Below are 16,483 nucleotides of genomic sequence, written 5' to 3' on the forward strand. Positions count from 1 at the left end.
TGAAAAAAGATAAGAATGAATTAAGAATGATAAAAAGAAGGAAGGAGTAAGAGATTTTGAAATAGGTCACATAAAGAAAGGAGAAAGGAATTTAAGAAGACGGAGGAAATAAAAATTTAAAAATTTTTAAATAAAAGAATAATGGGTGAATATCTTAAGTAATACTTTGATATTTTGATGAATAAAATTAAATCATCAATTGAACACCAGTTTAAAGGTTTTTTTTTAATAATGTGCTAATATTACAAGAAATTTTGATGTTTTGGGTCATAAAAGTAAAAATTTTTCTAATAGAATTTTGTTGTTTTTAGTAAAACTTTTTAAAAATGTAAAATGATAAAGAAAAGGAAAGGAATAGAATAGAATAATATGAAAAGAAAAGTAGCAAGGAGGAAAGATTAAATTTTTTTAATCGAACATTATTTTTCTGGTAAAGATTTAAAAAAATGTGCATTAAAGGTAGAGAAACAAATAGGAATGAAATAATGTACGAAGGAAGGAGGAAGAATTGTGAAAATGCAAAATAGAAAAAAAATAGAACGGTGAAAGGAATGAAAAAAGTCGGATATGGTAATGATGATTAAATAAAGAATGAAAGAAATTAAAAATGCAATTGAACGCAAGTTTGAAGATTTTTTAATAACTGGTGAATATCATATCATATTTTGATTTCTTGTGTTATAAAAGTAAACATTTTTTTAATCAAACATTATATTTTTTAATAAAGATTTTAAAATATTTGCAATGAGGATAGAAAAACGAAGAGAAATGAAATAATGTACAAAGAAGGAGGAAGAATTGCGATAGTGAAAAATAGGTGAAAAATAGAAAGGAGAAAGAAGTTAAATAAGTCGGATAAGGTGAAAAATAGAAAGGAGAAAGAAGTTAAATAATATCATTAAATAAAAATCGAAAGAAATTAAGAATGCAATTAAACGCGTGTTTGAAGATTTTTTAATAACTGGTAAATATCGTATCATATTTTGAGGTTATAGAAATGTGTTATAGAAATGAAAATTTTTTTATTCAAACATTATTTCTTGTGGTAAAGATTTTAAAATATGTGCAATGAATGTAGAAAAACAAAGAGGACTAAAATAATGTAAGAGGGAAGGAAGAAATATCGTGAGAGTGCAAAATAATTAAAAAGTAGTAAGGAGACCGGAATTAAAGAACGTGGAAAAGATAAAGTTTTTTAAATAAAATACAAAAGAAATTAAGAATGTAATTAAATACGAATTTGAAGATTTTTATAATAATGAATGCTCATCATATGCTATTTTAACATTTTGTATTTTAAAAATTAAGATTTTATTATTTAACTGAACATTATCTCTTTTATTAATCATTAAAAGGTCCAATAAGAGCGAAAATAGATAAGATGTCAATAAAATTCTATAATTAGATATTTACATAAATGAAAAACGCTGGACGTTTCGGGCTAACTTGCCCCTTATCAACATAAAATTATTTACATAATTAAAACGTTCGCAGTGCGAATGAGAACGCAATAGTTGGAACGTTGATGTGATGTCGTCCGTATAATGTCATCTCTAATAGTTTGATGAAAACGAGAGCTTCGTAAAGACGGTTACATGTATCGTTATCCTAATCAACATAGATTTAGTAAAAAAAAACTTAAAGAAAAAACACGATCCGATCAAAGAAGAAAAAAATAAGAACTTACATGAGATATGTGTGTATATAATAAGATGTCTTATCCATGGTCAAAGTTTTTCAAATTCACGGAGCACATGACAAACGAACCGTCTCCGAGGAGAGATATAGCAGAAATGAGTTTAAGTATCGGTTTCAAAATCTTGTAAATGTATTGAAGTGTGTATGTGACTTTCGAATAGATTGTTGTGGTGTTGAGAGCTTATTATTCTTATTGTGCAAACTTTACGAGAACGTTAGAATAAGTTTTATCTAGAAATTCAGTATCTTTCATTAAGTTAATGCTATTCTTTTGCTCTTTTATATGTATCATCTCGGAGACAAGTCGTTTGTGATGATTAGTTTCTCTGTCTAAAATCCTTACGTGTTCTCAATCGAAAGTATGATTACATGCAATTATGTGTTCGGAAACTACAGAATGTTTGTCGGGGTCTAAATTGATATTCTTCCGATGTTCTTTTATACGTGTTTTTAATTGTCTCTTAGACTGATCGACATATGTGGCGTCGCAATTTTTACAAGATATTTTATAAACTATGTTGTTGTTTTTAGTAAGCGGGATATTATCTTTATGAATTTTCACAATGTTGTTTAATTTGTTGAGACAGCGGTAACCTATCGAATGATTATGACCTAGTTCATTAGTTATCGCATCTGTAGTGTACGGTATGTAAGGAAAAATTAGACGAGAAATAGTTGTTTTTTTATCATCATTGGGATTGTCATCCATTTCATTACTCGCGCTATGTATCCCATTGTTGATCAATTTTTTGATTCTACTTTAATTTCGATAAAGATGGTATCAAGAGGGTATCCGTTGTCAGTTAAGATTTGAATACATTTCTCAAGATTTTTCTTATGATGTATAGGATGTGATAGAAGTAATGCGCGGTCGATTAAGTTATAAATTACTCCTATTTTTTGGCAAAGCGGGTGATTTGAAAAGAGAGTGTACGTCCTGAGAAAGTATTCTTTTGGAACCAGTCAATTATGATGTTTTAAACTTGTAATAATAGGTCTAAAAAATTGAGAGAACGGTTAGTTTATTTTTCGTATGTGAATTTTATGCGATCATGTAGTTTGTTAAAAGTTTCAAGAATTTTTTCTATATTTGTTTCTGGAATAACTAGGAAAATGTCATCGACGTCCATCTAAAGTAGATGGAAATGTTTAAATCTGATGAGTCTATTAAGTTGTCCTCCAAATCTTGCATGACTATATCAGCAATGATTGGAGACAATGGTGAGCCCATCGGAGTGCCGAACAGTTGTTTGTAAATCTTTAATCAAATGTGAAGAAAGTCGATGTAAGTATGAATTTCAGTGCTTCGATAAATTCTTCTTTAGGAATATTTGTACATCGAGCAATGAAATTCCATCTGTTCGTAACACCTTTAGATGGCTAATTCGATGGGAATGTTAGTAAATAAAGATGTGACATCAAGAGAAAAAAGAGCCTCGGAGTCTTTGATGTGTTTGTCATTTAAAATTTTATATAAACTAAAACTATTGTTGACGTGACTTTTGGGTTTAGGTATACTGTTCGAAATTATATTTTGTAGGTAGGAAGCGAGTGAATATAACGCGGTGTTAACTGAGGAAACAATGATTCTGAATGGAGGGGGGAATTGTTGTTTATGGATCTTTGGAAGTCCATAAGCTCTTGGGAGTGAAGTGTCGCTAGCGTGTAATCTGTAAAATTCTTTTTTTGTGATAAATTCTTTATCGGCCCATCTTTTTATAGTTTTATTGAGGTGTTTTTCTATTGATGTCGCTGGGTTTCTTTTAACTATCGAGTAGGTATTGGTGTCATTAAAGAGTTCTGTCATTTGTGTGAGATAAGTGTTCTTATCTAACGCCACTGTGACATTGCCCTTGTCAGCTCTCGTGAAAATGACGTCGGGGTTAGATCGACAAAATTTTAAAGTTGTTTTATATAGAGAGTTGAGTTTTTTGTCCGGTAAGCTCAACTGTGTTTTATTTTTTAAGGTTTTATTAATATGAGTGATGGCTGAGTTTCTCAGTTTATTTACATCGCAGTTTTTCCAAAGGATGTTGAATTCTATGTCTTTAATTAACTCGTGTATTGAGTTCTTGTTTTTAGGGTTAGTCGGTAAACAGAAATTTCCCTAGCTGTACCAAATTGGAAACTGACGTAGGGATCGACACGTTGGAAAGGTTTAAAAACCACTTATTATTTGTGTAGTCTAACGGATTTTTAATAGATAGTGTGAGGTTTTCCGGTTCAATAGTGATATTATAATTATCCTTATTGTAATTAGTGTTAAAAAATTGGTTATCTTCATTATTAGTGGTTACAAAAAAACGTCCAGCGTTTTTCATTTATGTAAATATCTAATTATAGAATTTTATTAACATCTTATCTATTCTTGCTCTTATTGGACCTTTTAATGATTAATGATTATTTTTACACAAAAGAGCACGAACTAATTTATGAATTATCTCTTTTAGTAAAGATTTTAAAAAATGTGGGAAATAATGTAAGGATGAAGGAGGAAGAATTGTGAGAGTATAAAATTGGAAAAAATAGAAAGTAGAAAAAAGACTGAGAATGTAAAGATTTTTAAATAAAGGACAAAAGAAATTAAGAATGCAATTAAACATAGGTTTAAAGATTTTTTTAATGATCACGTATCTCAGAAAACAATTAAATTTCAGAAGATTGAACTTTTCATTGCGATATCTCCGTCCATAGAATACGGATAGAAAAAAATAAAAACATTTTCATTATATGTACAACTTTATCCAAGGTATCGTTTAAGAGTACTTAGAACTTAATCGATTCAAAAGTTAATAAGATATGATAATCTTGTATGCTTAGAAGTGATACACATGTATAACATTTTTTTCTTAATACAAAATTACAATCGTATCACGTGCTAAGTATAAACGTTATTGTATATTAAATAATTATAAAATAAATAATTATAAAATGTTCAAATTTTAAGTTTTGTATAAATTTTGGTTATATAAAAAACATAAAAGAGTTATACTCACGAATATCAATTACAAGAATGTGTATTTATGTGTAATTAATGTATATTACATAGTAATGATAATTTTATAGACATTTAATGATAAATCAAATCATATTCTAATTTTATTTATTCATAATCTGTTATCGAAAAAATAATTATTTGTCATCGTGAATTCTATTATTCTTAATCATAAATGTATAATTTAATTTTTGAAATTTATTATATAATTAAGTAAAGAAAATTGTGTAAATTTTATTTTTTTTAAATATATAAATAATTTAATTTTTATTAATTTATATAAAATTTTTCTTATCTTGATTAACTTTATAATTTTTTTAAAATGAAATATAATATAATTTAGATGAATGTATATATACACACACACACACACACACACACACACACACACACACACACACACACATACACACACCCACACACCTACACCCCCACACACACCCACACACACACCCACACACACACACACCCCCACACACACCCCCACACACACACACACACACACACACACACACAAACACGCGCGCACACACACACACACACAATATAGAGAAGAAAAGAGGGTATTATAACTACTGTCGACAATGTGGCTACCCCTATTATTTCCATTATTAGGTGACGTATTCTAACAATTACTTATAAAGTTATTCGTTTAGTAGCTCGTTTTTTTGGATGCTAATGTGCCAATACATAATGACTGACAATTGTTATACGGCATTTTTACTTTTGAGCATTTCTAAACCTTTTCAAGGTATACCTTTTAACCTTTAATTACATACTCTTCCTCATTTTTGTTAAACTTGAGTGTATTATTATACAAAGGTACATACAGTCGAGTATCTTTTTGTTATTTAACTTTTTATTCGGCCGTATACATTTTGAGTTACACAAAATTAAAACAATAATATGGAACTTTGTTAATATGGTTTTTTAAGCGAAATATGAAAATATTTCTTTGATAAATCGTTTGTAATTCTAAATAGCAGTATTTAAAAACATTAGAGACACCATTTTATGCTTGTTATTTAATGTAAAACAGGGATAAAATGATATTTTTAATTAAATTTCTAATGGTATTTCTAAAGCTTCTGAACGCAAGAAAATTTTAAATCAGAAAAATTCTAAACAATGGAAAATTGAAAATATATAATTTTGTAACTGTAAAGTACTGTATTCTTTTAAACGAAACGAATTTTTTAAATTATTTTTATTAATAGCCATATTACAAACACTTTTTTCTTTCACCGATTATGCAGTGCATTAGATTTTTATTAATCACGTTTTAAATAAGAGCTATTTCAATACTTTGAGTCTACAATCTGTCAAATAACACTCTGACGAATGTAATTGTTCAAGTTTCAATAGAAAATATTAATTATAAACAAAGTTATTCAATAAAATGAAAATGGATGCCATATTACTCTCTTCTCCTCTATATAATATTAAAAGCTCTGTAGCGCGCGCTGTTTTGTTCTAATTTTACAAAAAAAACAAAAAATTTTAATGCTGACTCGGCATTAGAGAAATTGCTCTATGTGATTGCCATTCACTCTCACGCATGTTTCAGCCCTACGTCTTAGAGAATCACGCACTCTTTCAAATCACGCATTCTAATTTTATTTTTCTCTCCTGATATTTACGTTTGGTTCGCAATAGATACTACAAGCCTACTCCTTTGGTCATTATATTTTAAAGATGACACGACTAATAAGAAAATGACAAAGAGTTCAAACAATAAAATAGTTTGTATCTTTGAAGATATTAGTTTTAGGACCAATGTTATACTTTTTCTTCTTGTTTTGATCAACACTACCTGTTATCAAAATACTTTCTTTCAACATCATGATCCTTTTTTTTACCTCTATGAAGCTAGCAAAACCAAATCAGCAGACTCAAATAAAGCTTAGTAAAATATTTAATACTCATTTTGTACTAATTTGTACCATAAAAAGTAATTTTGTACTCCATGCCGTTTTGAAGAAACTCGTGGTCCTGCTAGGTTCATATGAAGCCAGCAGGACAAAAAAATTAAAAAATAAAAATAAAGTAAATATAATTAGTACTAATTTTGTACTAATTTGTACCACTGCAGATAAATTAATAATATAAGTTTAATTAATATAATCAGCTTCAAAACAATTTACACCTCTATATTCTAAACCAACTCCTAGAATAAAGTAAAGTATTCTTTTCTCTCAGTAAAATCAAACGACACTATTTTTGCTCGATGCTTGATAATTTGTACTACCAAAATGTGCAATTTAAGAATTTGTACCCTTGCTATTTTTCTCAAAGTTATCCCTGAATCTTGATGACCTCTAGAGTAAAGTACTTTTTTCCCTTAGCAGAATCAAACAACACTATTTTTGCTCGATGCTTGATAATTTGTACTGCTAAAATGCAGTTTAAGAATCTGTATTCTTGCTATTTTTCTCAAAACCACCCCTGAATCTTAATGACCTTTAGATAAAGTACTCTTTTCTTTTAGCAGAATCGAATGACACTATTTTTACTTTTGCGTAATAATTTGTACTAGCAAAATGTAAAGTTTGAGAATTTGTACTCCTGACATTTTTCTCAAAACTACCCTTAACACTTGATGACCTCAAGAGTAAAGTACTATTTTCTTTTAGCAGAATTAAGCACTATTATTTAAAATCAATAAATTTATTGTATTTTTTTATTTATAAATAAACAGGAAAAAGTTTAATATATTATTTCTTCTTTTATCCATTTTGTACATGATTAGTTGACATATGAACGAAACAAAAAGCATCGTGTTAGATTTATTTTCCTAGATACGTTCTGAAAATCCACCTTACTATTAGAGATTTAATAGTTTTATTCGCAATATAATTACCTTATCCCAAGATAGATCAATGTTTTTTGTTCGGCAAAATAAGCATGCAATAAAAAAACAGCTTATATATTTAAACGGCAAAAATGTATATAAATTTTATAATACATAAACTCTCAAACTTCAAATTTTGATAAATCATATTTTGTGTAAATTATTATGCATCAAGCAAATATAGTGTCGTTGGTTCTGCTAAAGGAAAAAATTATTTTACTCTCAAGGTCATCAAGTGTTAAGGGTGATTTTGAGAAAAATAGCAAGACTACAAATTCTTAAATGGCACGTTTTGGTAGTACAAATTATCAAGCATTGAGCAAAAATAGTGTCGTTTGATTCTTCTAAGGGAAAAGAATACTTTACTCTTGAGATCATCAAGTGTTAAGGGTGGTTTTGAGAAAAATGGTAAGGGTACAAATTCTTAAATTGCATATTTTGGTAGTACAAATTATTAAGCATCAAGCGAAAATAGTGTTGTTTGATTCTGCTGAGGGAAAAGAGTACTTTATTCTTGGAGTTAATCTAGAATATAGAAGTATAAATGGTTTTAAAGCTGATTATATTTATTAAACTTATATTATTAATTTATCTGCAGTAGTATAAATTAGTACAAAATCAGTACTAATTATTTTTATTTTTAAAATTTCTTTGTCCTGCTGGCTTTATATGCAGAATCAAATAAAACTTAGTGGAATATTTAGTACTCATTTTGTACTAAGTTGTATCATAAAAATTAATTTTGTACCTCATGCCGTTTTGAAGAAACTTGTGGTCCTAGCAGGACGGCATGGGGTACAAAATCATTTTTTATGGCACAAATTAGTACAAAATGAGTACTAAATATTCTACTAAGTTTTATTTTGATTCTGCCAATTTGGTTTCGCTAGCTTCATAAAGATCTTTTTTTTCAACACCTTCTATATATACAGAGTGTCCCAAAAAAGTCGGGGCATCTAAATATTTTGGGAAATATAAATTTTACAGAAAAATGTTTCAGACAAAAGTTACATGGTTTCGAGGGGGACATAAGATGTCATTAATTTGACCTTCAATAGTTGCTTGAAGGTCAGGTGAAGGACCCCTTCAATTTTTTAAACAGGACTGCCAACTTTTTATTACATATTCTTGTAGCTTATCTCGAAACCTTTCCAAAACACTACAAGAAAATTTATTTTTGTTGAGTACTTTCCGAGTTGTGAGGCTTGAAAGCTACGGTGTACTTAATTAAAGAGTATCGGTACTTCCCTAACATTCTATATTTTTTATTTGCATTTTCTTGTAGTCAATTTTGAGAGGTTTTCAAAACACTATAAATAAGTTTATTTTCGTTAAGAACTTTCCGAGTTATGACGCTTGAAAATTACAGTACATTGTAGCTTTCATGCCTCACAACTTGGAAAGTACTCAACAAAAATAAACTTTCTTGTAGTGTTTTGGAAAGATCTCAAGATTAGCTACAAGAATATGTAATAAAAAGTCCCATTTAAAAAATTGAAAGTGTCCTTTACGTAACCTTCAAGCAACTATTCAAAGTCAAATTAATGACACCATCTTATGACCCCCTTGAAACCATACAACTTTTTGTCTGTAACGTTTTTACTGAAAATACTTCATTGAAGAATTATCAAGGTGCGTTTTTTAAAATGGGACACCTTGTATATATGTATATATATATATATATATATACTACTGTGTCCAAAAAGTAAGGTGACATTGCATTTATTTCGAAAATTCTTTATTTATTCTTGCAAATCAATTTCGTCCCCTTCAAAGTAATCCCCCCCTGATAGAATACACTTATTCCAACGGATTTTCCAATCTTCGAAACAGTTGTAATAATCGATTTCAGGAATGGCCTTTAGCTCCTTCTTCGCAGCGAAACGGTGTCCCCGGAGCGGCCGCTTGAGTTTGCTGAATAGCCAGAAGTCGCATGGAGCCAAATCAGGTGAATACGGTGGTTGTGGAACGATATTAGTCGAGTTTTTGGTTAAAAAATCACGAATCACCGTTTCGAGTCGATAGAAGAGATTCAAGCCGCTGCGAAGAAGGAGCTAAAGGCCATTCCTGAAATCGATTATTACAACTGTTTCGAAGATTGGAAAATCCGTTGGAATAAGTGTATTATATCAGGGGGGGATTACTTTGAAGGGGACGAAATTGATTTGCAAGAATAAATAAAGAATTTTCGAAATAAATGCAATGTCACCTTACTTTTTGGACACAGTAGTATATATATATATATATATATATAGGGTATTTCAAAAATACTTAACACTGAATATGCTACAAAATTCTTTACATAAAAATAAGACAAAAATCTTAATACAAAAATGTCGAGGCTATAGTACTTTTCAAATGAGAAATATTTACAGTAGGCGAATCATGTAGTCTAAAGATCACGCGCTCAGTAACGGTACGACACTGAGTGCTCTGGCACTTTTGTAAACTTGTTATTACATTAAAGTAATTACGATGATATTGTATCGAAAGCTTAATTGATTGAATCATATTTAAATATAAATTGGTATATTAGTATATGCATTATATTAATATGCTAGTAAATTAGTATATGCATTATACATGTCATGATCAAAAATATTGCAGGATATTCAAAATAATTATAATAAATTGTCAAAATTTATGAGTTGTCAATGATTCACAAGACAGCCAACTTCAGAGGAGATACATGTATATTATACAATACTTAATGATAAATGTATTGATAAGAACCCGAAATTCTTTGACGCATAATTACATTTCCATTTATATGAAATATTGTTTCATATCATTACATCATACTACGATATTTATATTCCTCAATAGGTACATTGTGCAAATATTATTTTATATAATGGTATTACAAATTGACGAAAATTTTGAATTGCGCTAAGGTGATACGTTATATTATATTAAGGCATATTCTATTGAACTGATCAATGAGATATTTTTGCCAAAATTCAAATATGTAAGCTTGAATTTTTGTAGCTAATAATACTGACAATAAGTCATTTATTGAATTCTTCAAAACTCGAATTTTTACAAAAATAAACATTTAAAGGCTTAAAAAATCTATTTTGACCAATCGTAGTCGAAAATTGTTTGTGGTATCGGTTTCCTTGTTCAATGCAGAATATATGTATTATAATATACAAAAATTTTAACATTTATTGATAGATAGCGCAACAGTCATAAAATGCTTAAAAAATGCGGTTTTTCTTAAGCATGGCTCTCATACCAACACCAGATTCAATTTTCTTGACAAACTTTTGTTAAAGAAAAATGTTTTTATATAAAATATACTTTTGTAAAAATATATTTTATAAAAATTTTTATAAAATATATTTTTTATAAAATTATATTTTATACAAAAATATTTTTCTTTAACAAAAATTTGTCACAAAAATTAAATGTGGTGTTGGTACGAAAAACAGGTTTAAAAAAAGTCGCATTTTTTAAGCATTTTATGACTACAGCGCTAAAGTTTTTGTATATCATAATATATACTCCATTGAACAAGGAAACTTATACCACAAACGATTTTCGACTGCAATTGGTCAAAATAGGTTTTTTAAGCCTTTAAATGTCCATTTTCATGAAAACTTGAGTTTTGAAGGAATAAATAAATGACTTACTGTCAGTATTTTTGTCTACAAAAATTCAAGCTTATATATTTGAATCTTGGCAACAATATCTTAATGATCAGCTCAACAGAATATGCCTCAATATAATTTAAAAAAATTAAAATACCATATTACGATTTTGGTGTTTAAACGACTACAGCAACCTCTAAATCATTTTTTCAAAATCTGAACGAAAAACAAAATTTACTTTTGCAACATATATTTTCAATTTCCGATAAAACACATAAAAAAAAAAATAGTCGGTTATTTGGACCACTAATATGCACACACACACATACACACGCACGCACACACGCACACACGCACGCACGCGCACACACACGCACGCGCGCACACACGCACGCGCGCATACACGCACGCGCGCGCGCGCGCGCACACACATACACACACGCACACACGACACACGCACACGCACACACAACAAACGCACACGCATGCGCGCATGTATATATATATATATATATATATATATATATATATATATATACACGTGAGGAGAAAAGTATTTTTCATTAAGTACTTTCCGAGTTATGACGCTTGAAAGCTTACAGTACATACTTTTAAGCCTCACAATTCGGAAAGTACTCAACGAAAATAAACTTTCTTGTAGGGTTTTGGAAAGCTCTTATCACCAGCTAATAGATTCTGAAATCAGAAATAGGGTGTTCTATTTAAAAAAGTTAATGTGATTTTAATTTGACCTTGGCGACGCCATCCAACGTCAAACTAATAATATTAGTAAATAGATCTCTTGAAATCCTATAACCTTTATCTGAAATAGTTTTTTCTAAAATGCTTAGTTTTCGAGATATTTTGCTGTTTCGGTACTTTTTCCCCACCCTGTATATATACAGGGTGTTCGATAATGGTTGTCCCCACGTTTTACCATAGAAGCACGCATTTGTAATTTCTAATATAATAATATGTTAGAAATATATATCCGTCGGTAAATCATGCTCCTATAGTAAAACGTGGGGACAACCATTATCAAACACCCTGTATGTATTCCTTTTATTAAATATTTTAAAAATGATATTTACCTTCATTATATTAATCAAATTGCAAGTAATGAAAGTATAAATAAAAATAAAGACTAGAAGCAATAATTGTGTTTTACATATAATTTTTATTACAACATTTTAATACTTATAATTCTCTAAATATAATAAATTTTATATAAATTTATTGGTTCCGAAATTAAAACAATTTAAAGTAATTTTCCAATGCGAGCCTACACAGTTATTGGTGCGAGTACAATAAAATTATTTTATGAGATTTTTCGTGTTCAACAATAACTAATATAATTTGAATATTTTTATACAGCAAACCGATGATAACATGACAAGCTATTACAGTATTATAGTGTCCAGACGTTTCGATCCATGATGTGGATCCTTCTCAATGAGATAACGAACTGGTATAAATTCTATGGCTATGAGTTCTCATCGCTCTCCAAGTTACTTATTAACGTCCGATAATTGTATTAATCCAAAGGTTAGGTTTATGTCCAAAATTTAAAAGATTTTTTTCATAATTGAATCTGTTAACTGTGATAATTTTTTAAGTCAAGAATTCAATTTTGAATATATCGAATTTACACATTGCACTGATCCTAGCTTGGTGGGTAAAGGTACTAAAACAGGAAGTAAATAATTTTTATATTTCTTATAATATTTTACTTTATCAATTATTTGCACGATATTTGTATAGTTCTTAACTTTTTATAAACAAAATATCTGATTTTTACATTATTATACAAATGCCACATTACATGTACATACATATGCATTTCAAAAAAACTATAAATATATAAAGATGTAATTTTTACTTTTCAACACTAAATTTTTATTAAAATTTATTAAACTCACAGAACTAAAACTATAATTATTAAAAATTTGATATAATTCGATAATTTTATATCCTAAAAATAAGCTTATTCATATTGCAAAATTAACATTAAATTATTAATCCAAATTAATTAAATAATTTATTTGTAATAAATAATTATGTTTAAATGAGATAATGAAAAGATATATTAGATAATAATGAAAAGAGATTTTAAAAATAAATCCCAAAATTGGAAATAATTAAAAATAATTGCGAAATAAAAGTAAATAAAGTATCTTGACACAGTAAAACATAAAATATTATAATAAATATTATACTACTACGAATAACTGTGTTTAATAATTTTATAATGGTTTAAATATTCTTATTTGAGTATTTTTGAAACATTATATTGATTTGAAAGTGTCTGAAAAATATTCAGATTTTTAAAGTAACTTCTTTTAAATTTAAGTAATAAATTTATTTATAGAATTATAGACATTATTTTTTCAGGTTTAACAAGGAATAATTTCAACAAACTAAATATTACTTTATATTTAATATTTGTTCTTTTACTGTACTTATTATATCTTTTTTGTCAAATAAATATTTTTTTTATTTAAGAACATTTAATCAGCGAGAAGAATTAATTTGTTTTGAATAAATTAGTTAGAAGTATACAAATGATTTTTAAGCAAGTAGAACTTTTTATTTTAATAAATAATTACCGTAATGTGCATTGATACGTAAAAAGATTTAATTTCAATTTATAATAATTTCAAAATTTCGAATCTGAAGATGGTTTTAACAGTTTAAATATACTTTTAATTTAAAAAGTTTAAAAGTTTAAACTATTTAGTTTTAAATTCGAAATGTTTGAACTGTTCTATCACCTAATGTTTTTAAGCACTAGCATTATAAGAATTTATAAGAATTTATCGCGGTATACATGATAATTTTATTTTCTTATCGCTAACTATACGATGTTCTTACATATTCCATATTATAAAATTTAAAAAAATATAGGCTACGAATATGTATGGCTATAAAAAGGTTTCTGACCTTTTCTAATTTTACTTGTAGTCTAATGATTGTTTTTACTTTATTTATTTATTTTTTAAAGCATTTTTCTGTATAAGAAATTTTATTAGAACATGTCGAATTTACCGTCATGACAAATGGCGATTGACAAGCGACATGTTTTTACATTAAGAAAACTGGAAAGTGGTTTCACGAGAAAGCACGTATGCATTATACGCAAGTGGAAGTTGTGCGTTACAGCAAAATATACAGAAACATGAATACGGATAGCAGACGCGTACGCACCGTTCTAGCGTGGCAGAGTTCGGAAGACGAAAAGAACGCGCGCGCGCGTGTGTGTGTGTGTGTGTGTGTGTGTGTGTGTGTGTGTGTGTGTGTGTGAACGAACGAGCGAGAGAGAGCAAGAGAGAGAAGGAGAGAGAAAGAAAGATGGAGATAAAAAAGCGCTCGTTGTGAAAGAACTACCGTGAGGCTTGGCAAAGTTGTCAGAACAGTCACCAGCCGACCAGCGACTAACGGCGGCCGATCACGGCCGACCAAGCCGGTCCACCAGTCGGTCCACTTACTACGGCTGTCGCGACTGCCGGCCAATCAGCCAACTCGACTATCACGCCGCATTCATCCGCACTCAGCCGCATTGCGCTGCGCTTCGTTGAATCGCGCTGCGCTCGGCCGAGGAGTTCAGGTTCTGAGCAGTCTAACAATCAGTGCAGTTAGTGCGTCACGAACCTTCGTCGCGTGTTCCCACGTTCATGCGTTTAACGATTCTAGTGTTTTAAGAAACGAATAGAAAAATGGAAGGAAGAGAGATAAAAAAAATGATGATCACAACGCAAGATGCATTAAAAATTGTGTCGAAATTGTGTAAATCTCATACTCATCATCGCGTACGTGCTCCATAATAGCCGTGAATCAGAGACGGTTGTCAGGTAGGTGTTCCAATTCTTCGTGTCTCCCTCAACCATATATTACAAGTTGCTCTAATTTGTGGATATGTGTGATGTGACTTAAATGTATTACATCGTAAGATTTACGAGTCTCCGAATGTGAAAAGGAATAGAAAAGAATAAAAAAGAGATACGGTGAAGAAGAGGGTGATAAGGAGAAAAAGAAATTAAGTGAAAAAGAAAAGGAAAAAGGAACGACATGGCGCCCCCCGACAGATCGCCTCGCCCTACCTCCGGTCTCAGTCTCTCCGTGCTAGGTAAATACTTTATACGCTTCGGATTATACATTCTCTTTTTATTTTTTTTACAACGTTTCTCGCAAATTTCTTTCAATGCAGTTTTCACGTTATAGATCTTCCGAAGATTAAATTTCTGTATAAATTAAGCTCCTAAACGCTTCCTCCAGGCATTAAACTTACGTGAACAAATCAAACTTATTCAACTATCATAAAATATATATTAATATCGTATAGCGTTTGTGGATTTCTAAATCTATTTCACACGACAGCTTTTTGTAACACTTATTTAAATTTACAGATTTGTGATAGATTTTAGAAACGTTTCTGTTGCAACATTTTATGTCACATATCGCAAATCTTTTCAGAATTGTTGTAAATTAAATGTCGAAGGTTGGAAATGATTTTAAAACTTTTTTAAAAACTATGCAACAATTGATGCTGTACGTGACGCTTTTATAAAAATCACTGTATAAAAATCATTAAACTTTTTATATACAATTATATGAAAAGTGTTGCTGTAATAGTACGTATCTGTGATAGTACGTATCAACATAATTTGATGCGTAAATGGATGTAAATAAATCGCGTTGCTGTGACACAATGTTAGTATAATATTTTTCAGAAAATCAAAAAGAGAGTAGTGTACATCTTATATTACCTTATCACATAATTTAATAATGTAAATTTAATTAAAAAATGAATGTTGCGGAATAATAGTAATCTTCAACTTTAGTTTAAACAAATTTCGTCTCGATGTGAAACAGAGTGCGAATTAATGAGAAATTGATATGCGTTAACATATCTGTACATTCTAAAGACATGTTTAAGTATTTAATGCGTTGGAGTAAAACGAACTTTCATTTTAAGGGCATGTATATGCGCTTATGTATGGCTTGGGTGTGCGTGCACGCACACCCACGCACGCGCGCACGCGCACACACACACACACACACACAACGCACGCACGCACGCACGCACACGCACACACACACACCCATAATATATATACCTGTAATAAATTGGTTTTCATTAAAGTAAATTATTTTGATAATAAATATTATGTTTGTCGTGCCAGCCATATGTTGCACTTAAGAAAATTTTACACACTAAAAATAATAAATAAAATAAAAATAATAAATAAATCTAATTAAAATCCCCCTTATTTCGAAAAAAACCATTGATACTTAAGACTGATAATGAATATGATATCTATGTACTAAAAGATAAAGATATTAATAGTT

General features: G+C 29.4%; 1 protein-coding gene across 14 annotated transcripts in view; it reads left to right on the forward strand.

Annotated features, from left to right (window-relative positions):
* The window catches only part of LOC105193606 (protein TANC2), a 160,432-nt gene that overhangs the window by 66,883 nt on the left and 77,066 nt on the right, over positions 1–16,483 (forward strand). The window contains exons 1-2 of one of the 14 annotated variants that reach the window (XM_039458184.1): positions 14,438–14,985; positions 15,085–15,260. The exons of 11 other annotated variants lie outside the window; for them this stretch is intronic. In XM_039458184.1, the coding sequence (XP_039314118.1) occupies positions 15,203–15,260 (58 nt within the window). In that variant the 5' untranslated portion in view covers positions 14,438–14,985; positions 15,085–15,202. Of the gene's footprint in view, positions 1–14,437; positions 15,261–16,483 lie in introns of those variants that run through there. 2 more of the 14 variants (XM_039458183.1, XM_039458185.1) reach the window with 2 other exon arrangements.

Source organism: Solenopsis invicta, chromosome 16 (assembly GCF_016802725.1).
Source record: "Solenopsis invicta isolate M01_SB chromosome 16, UNIL_Sinv_3.0, whole genome shotgun sequence".
Classification (NCBI taxonomy): Eukaryota; Metazoa; Arthropoda; class Insecta; order Hymenoptera; family Formicidae; genus Solenopsis; species Solenopsis invicta.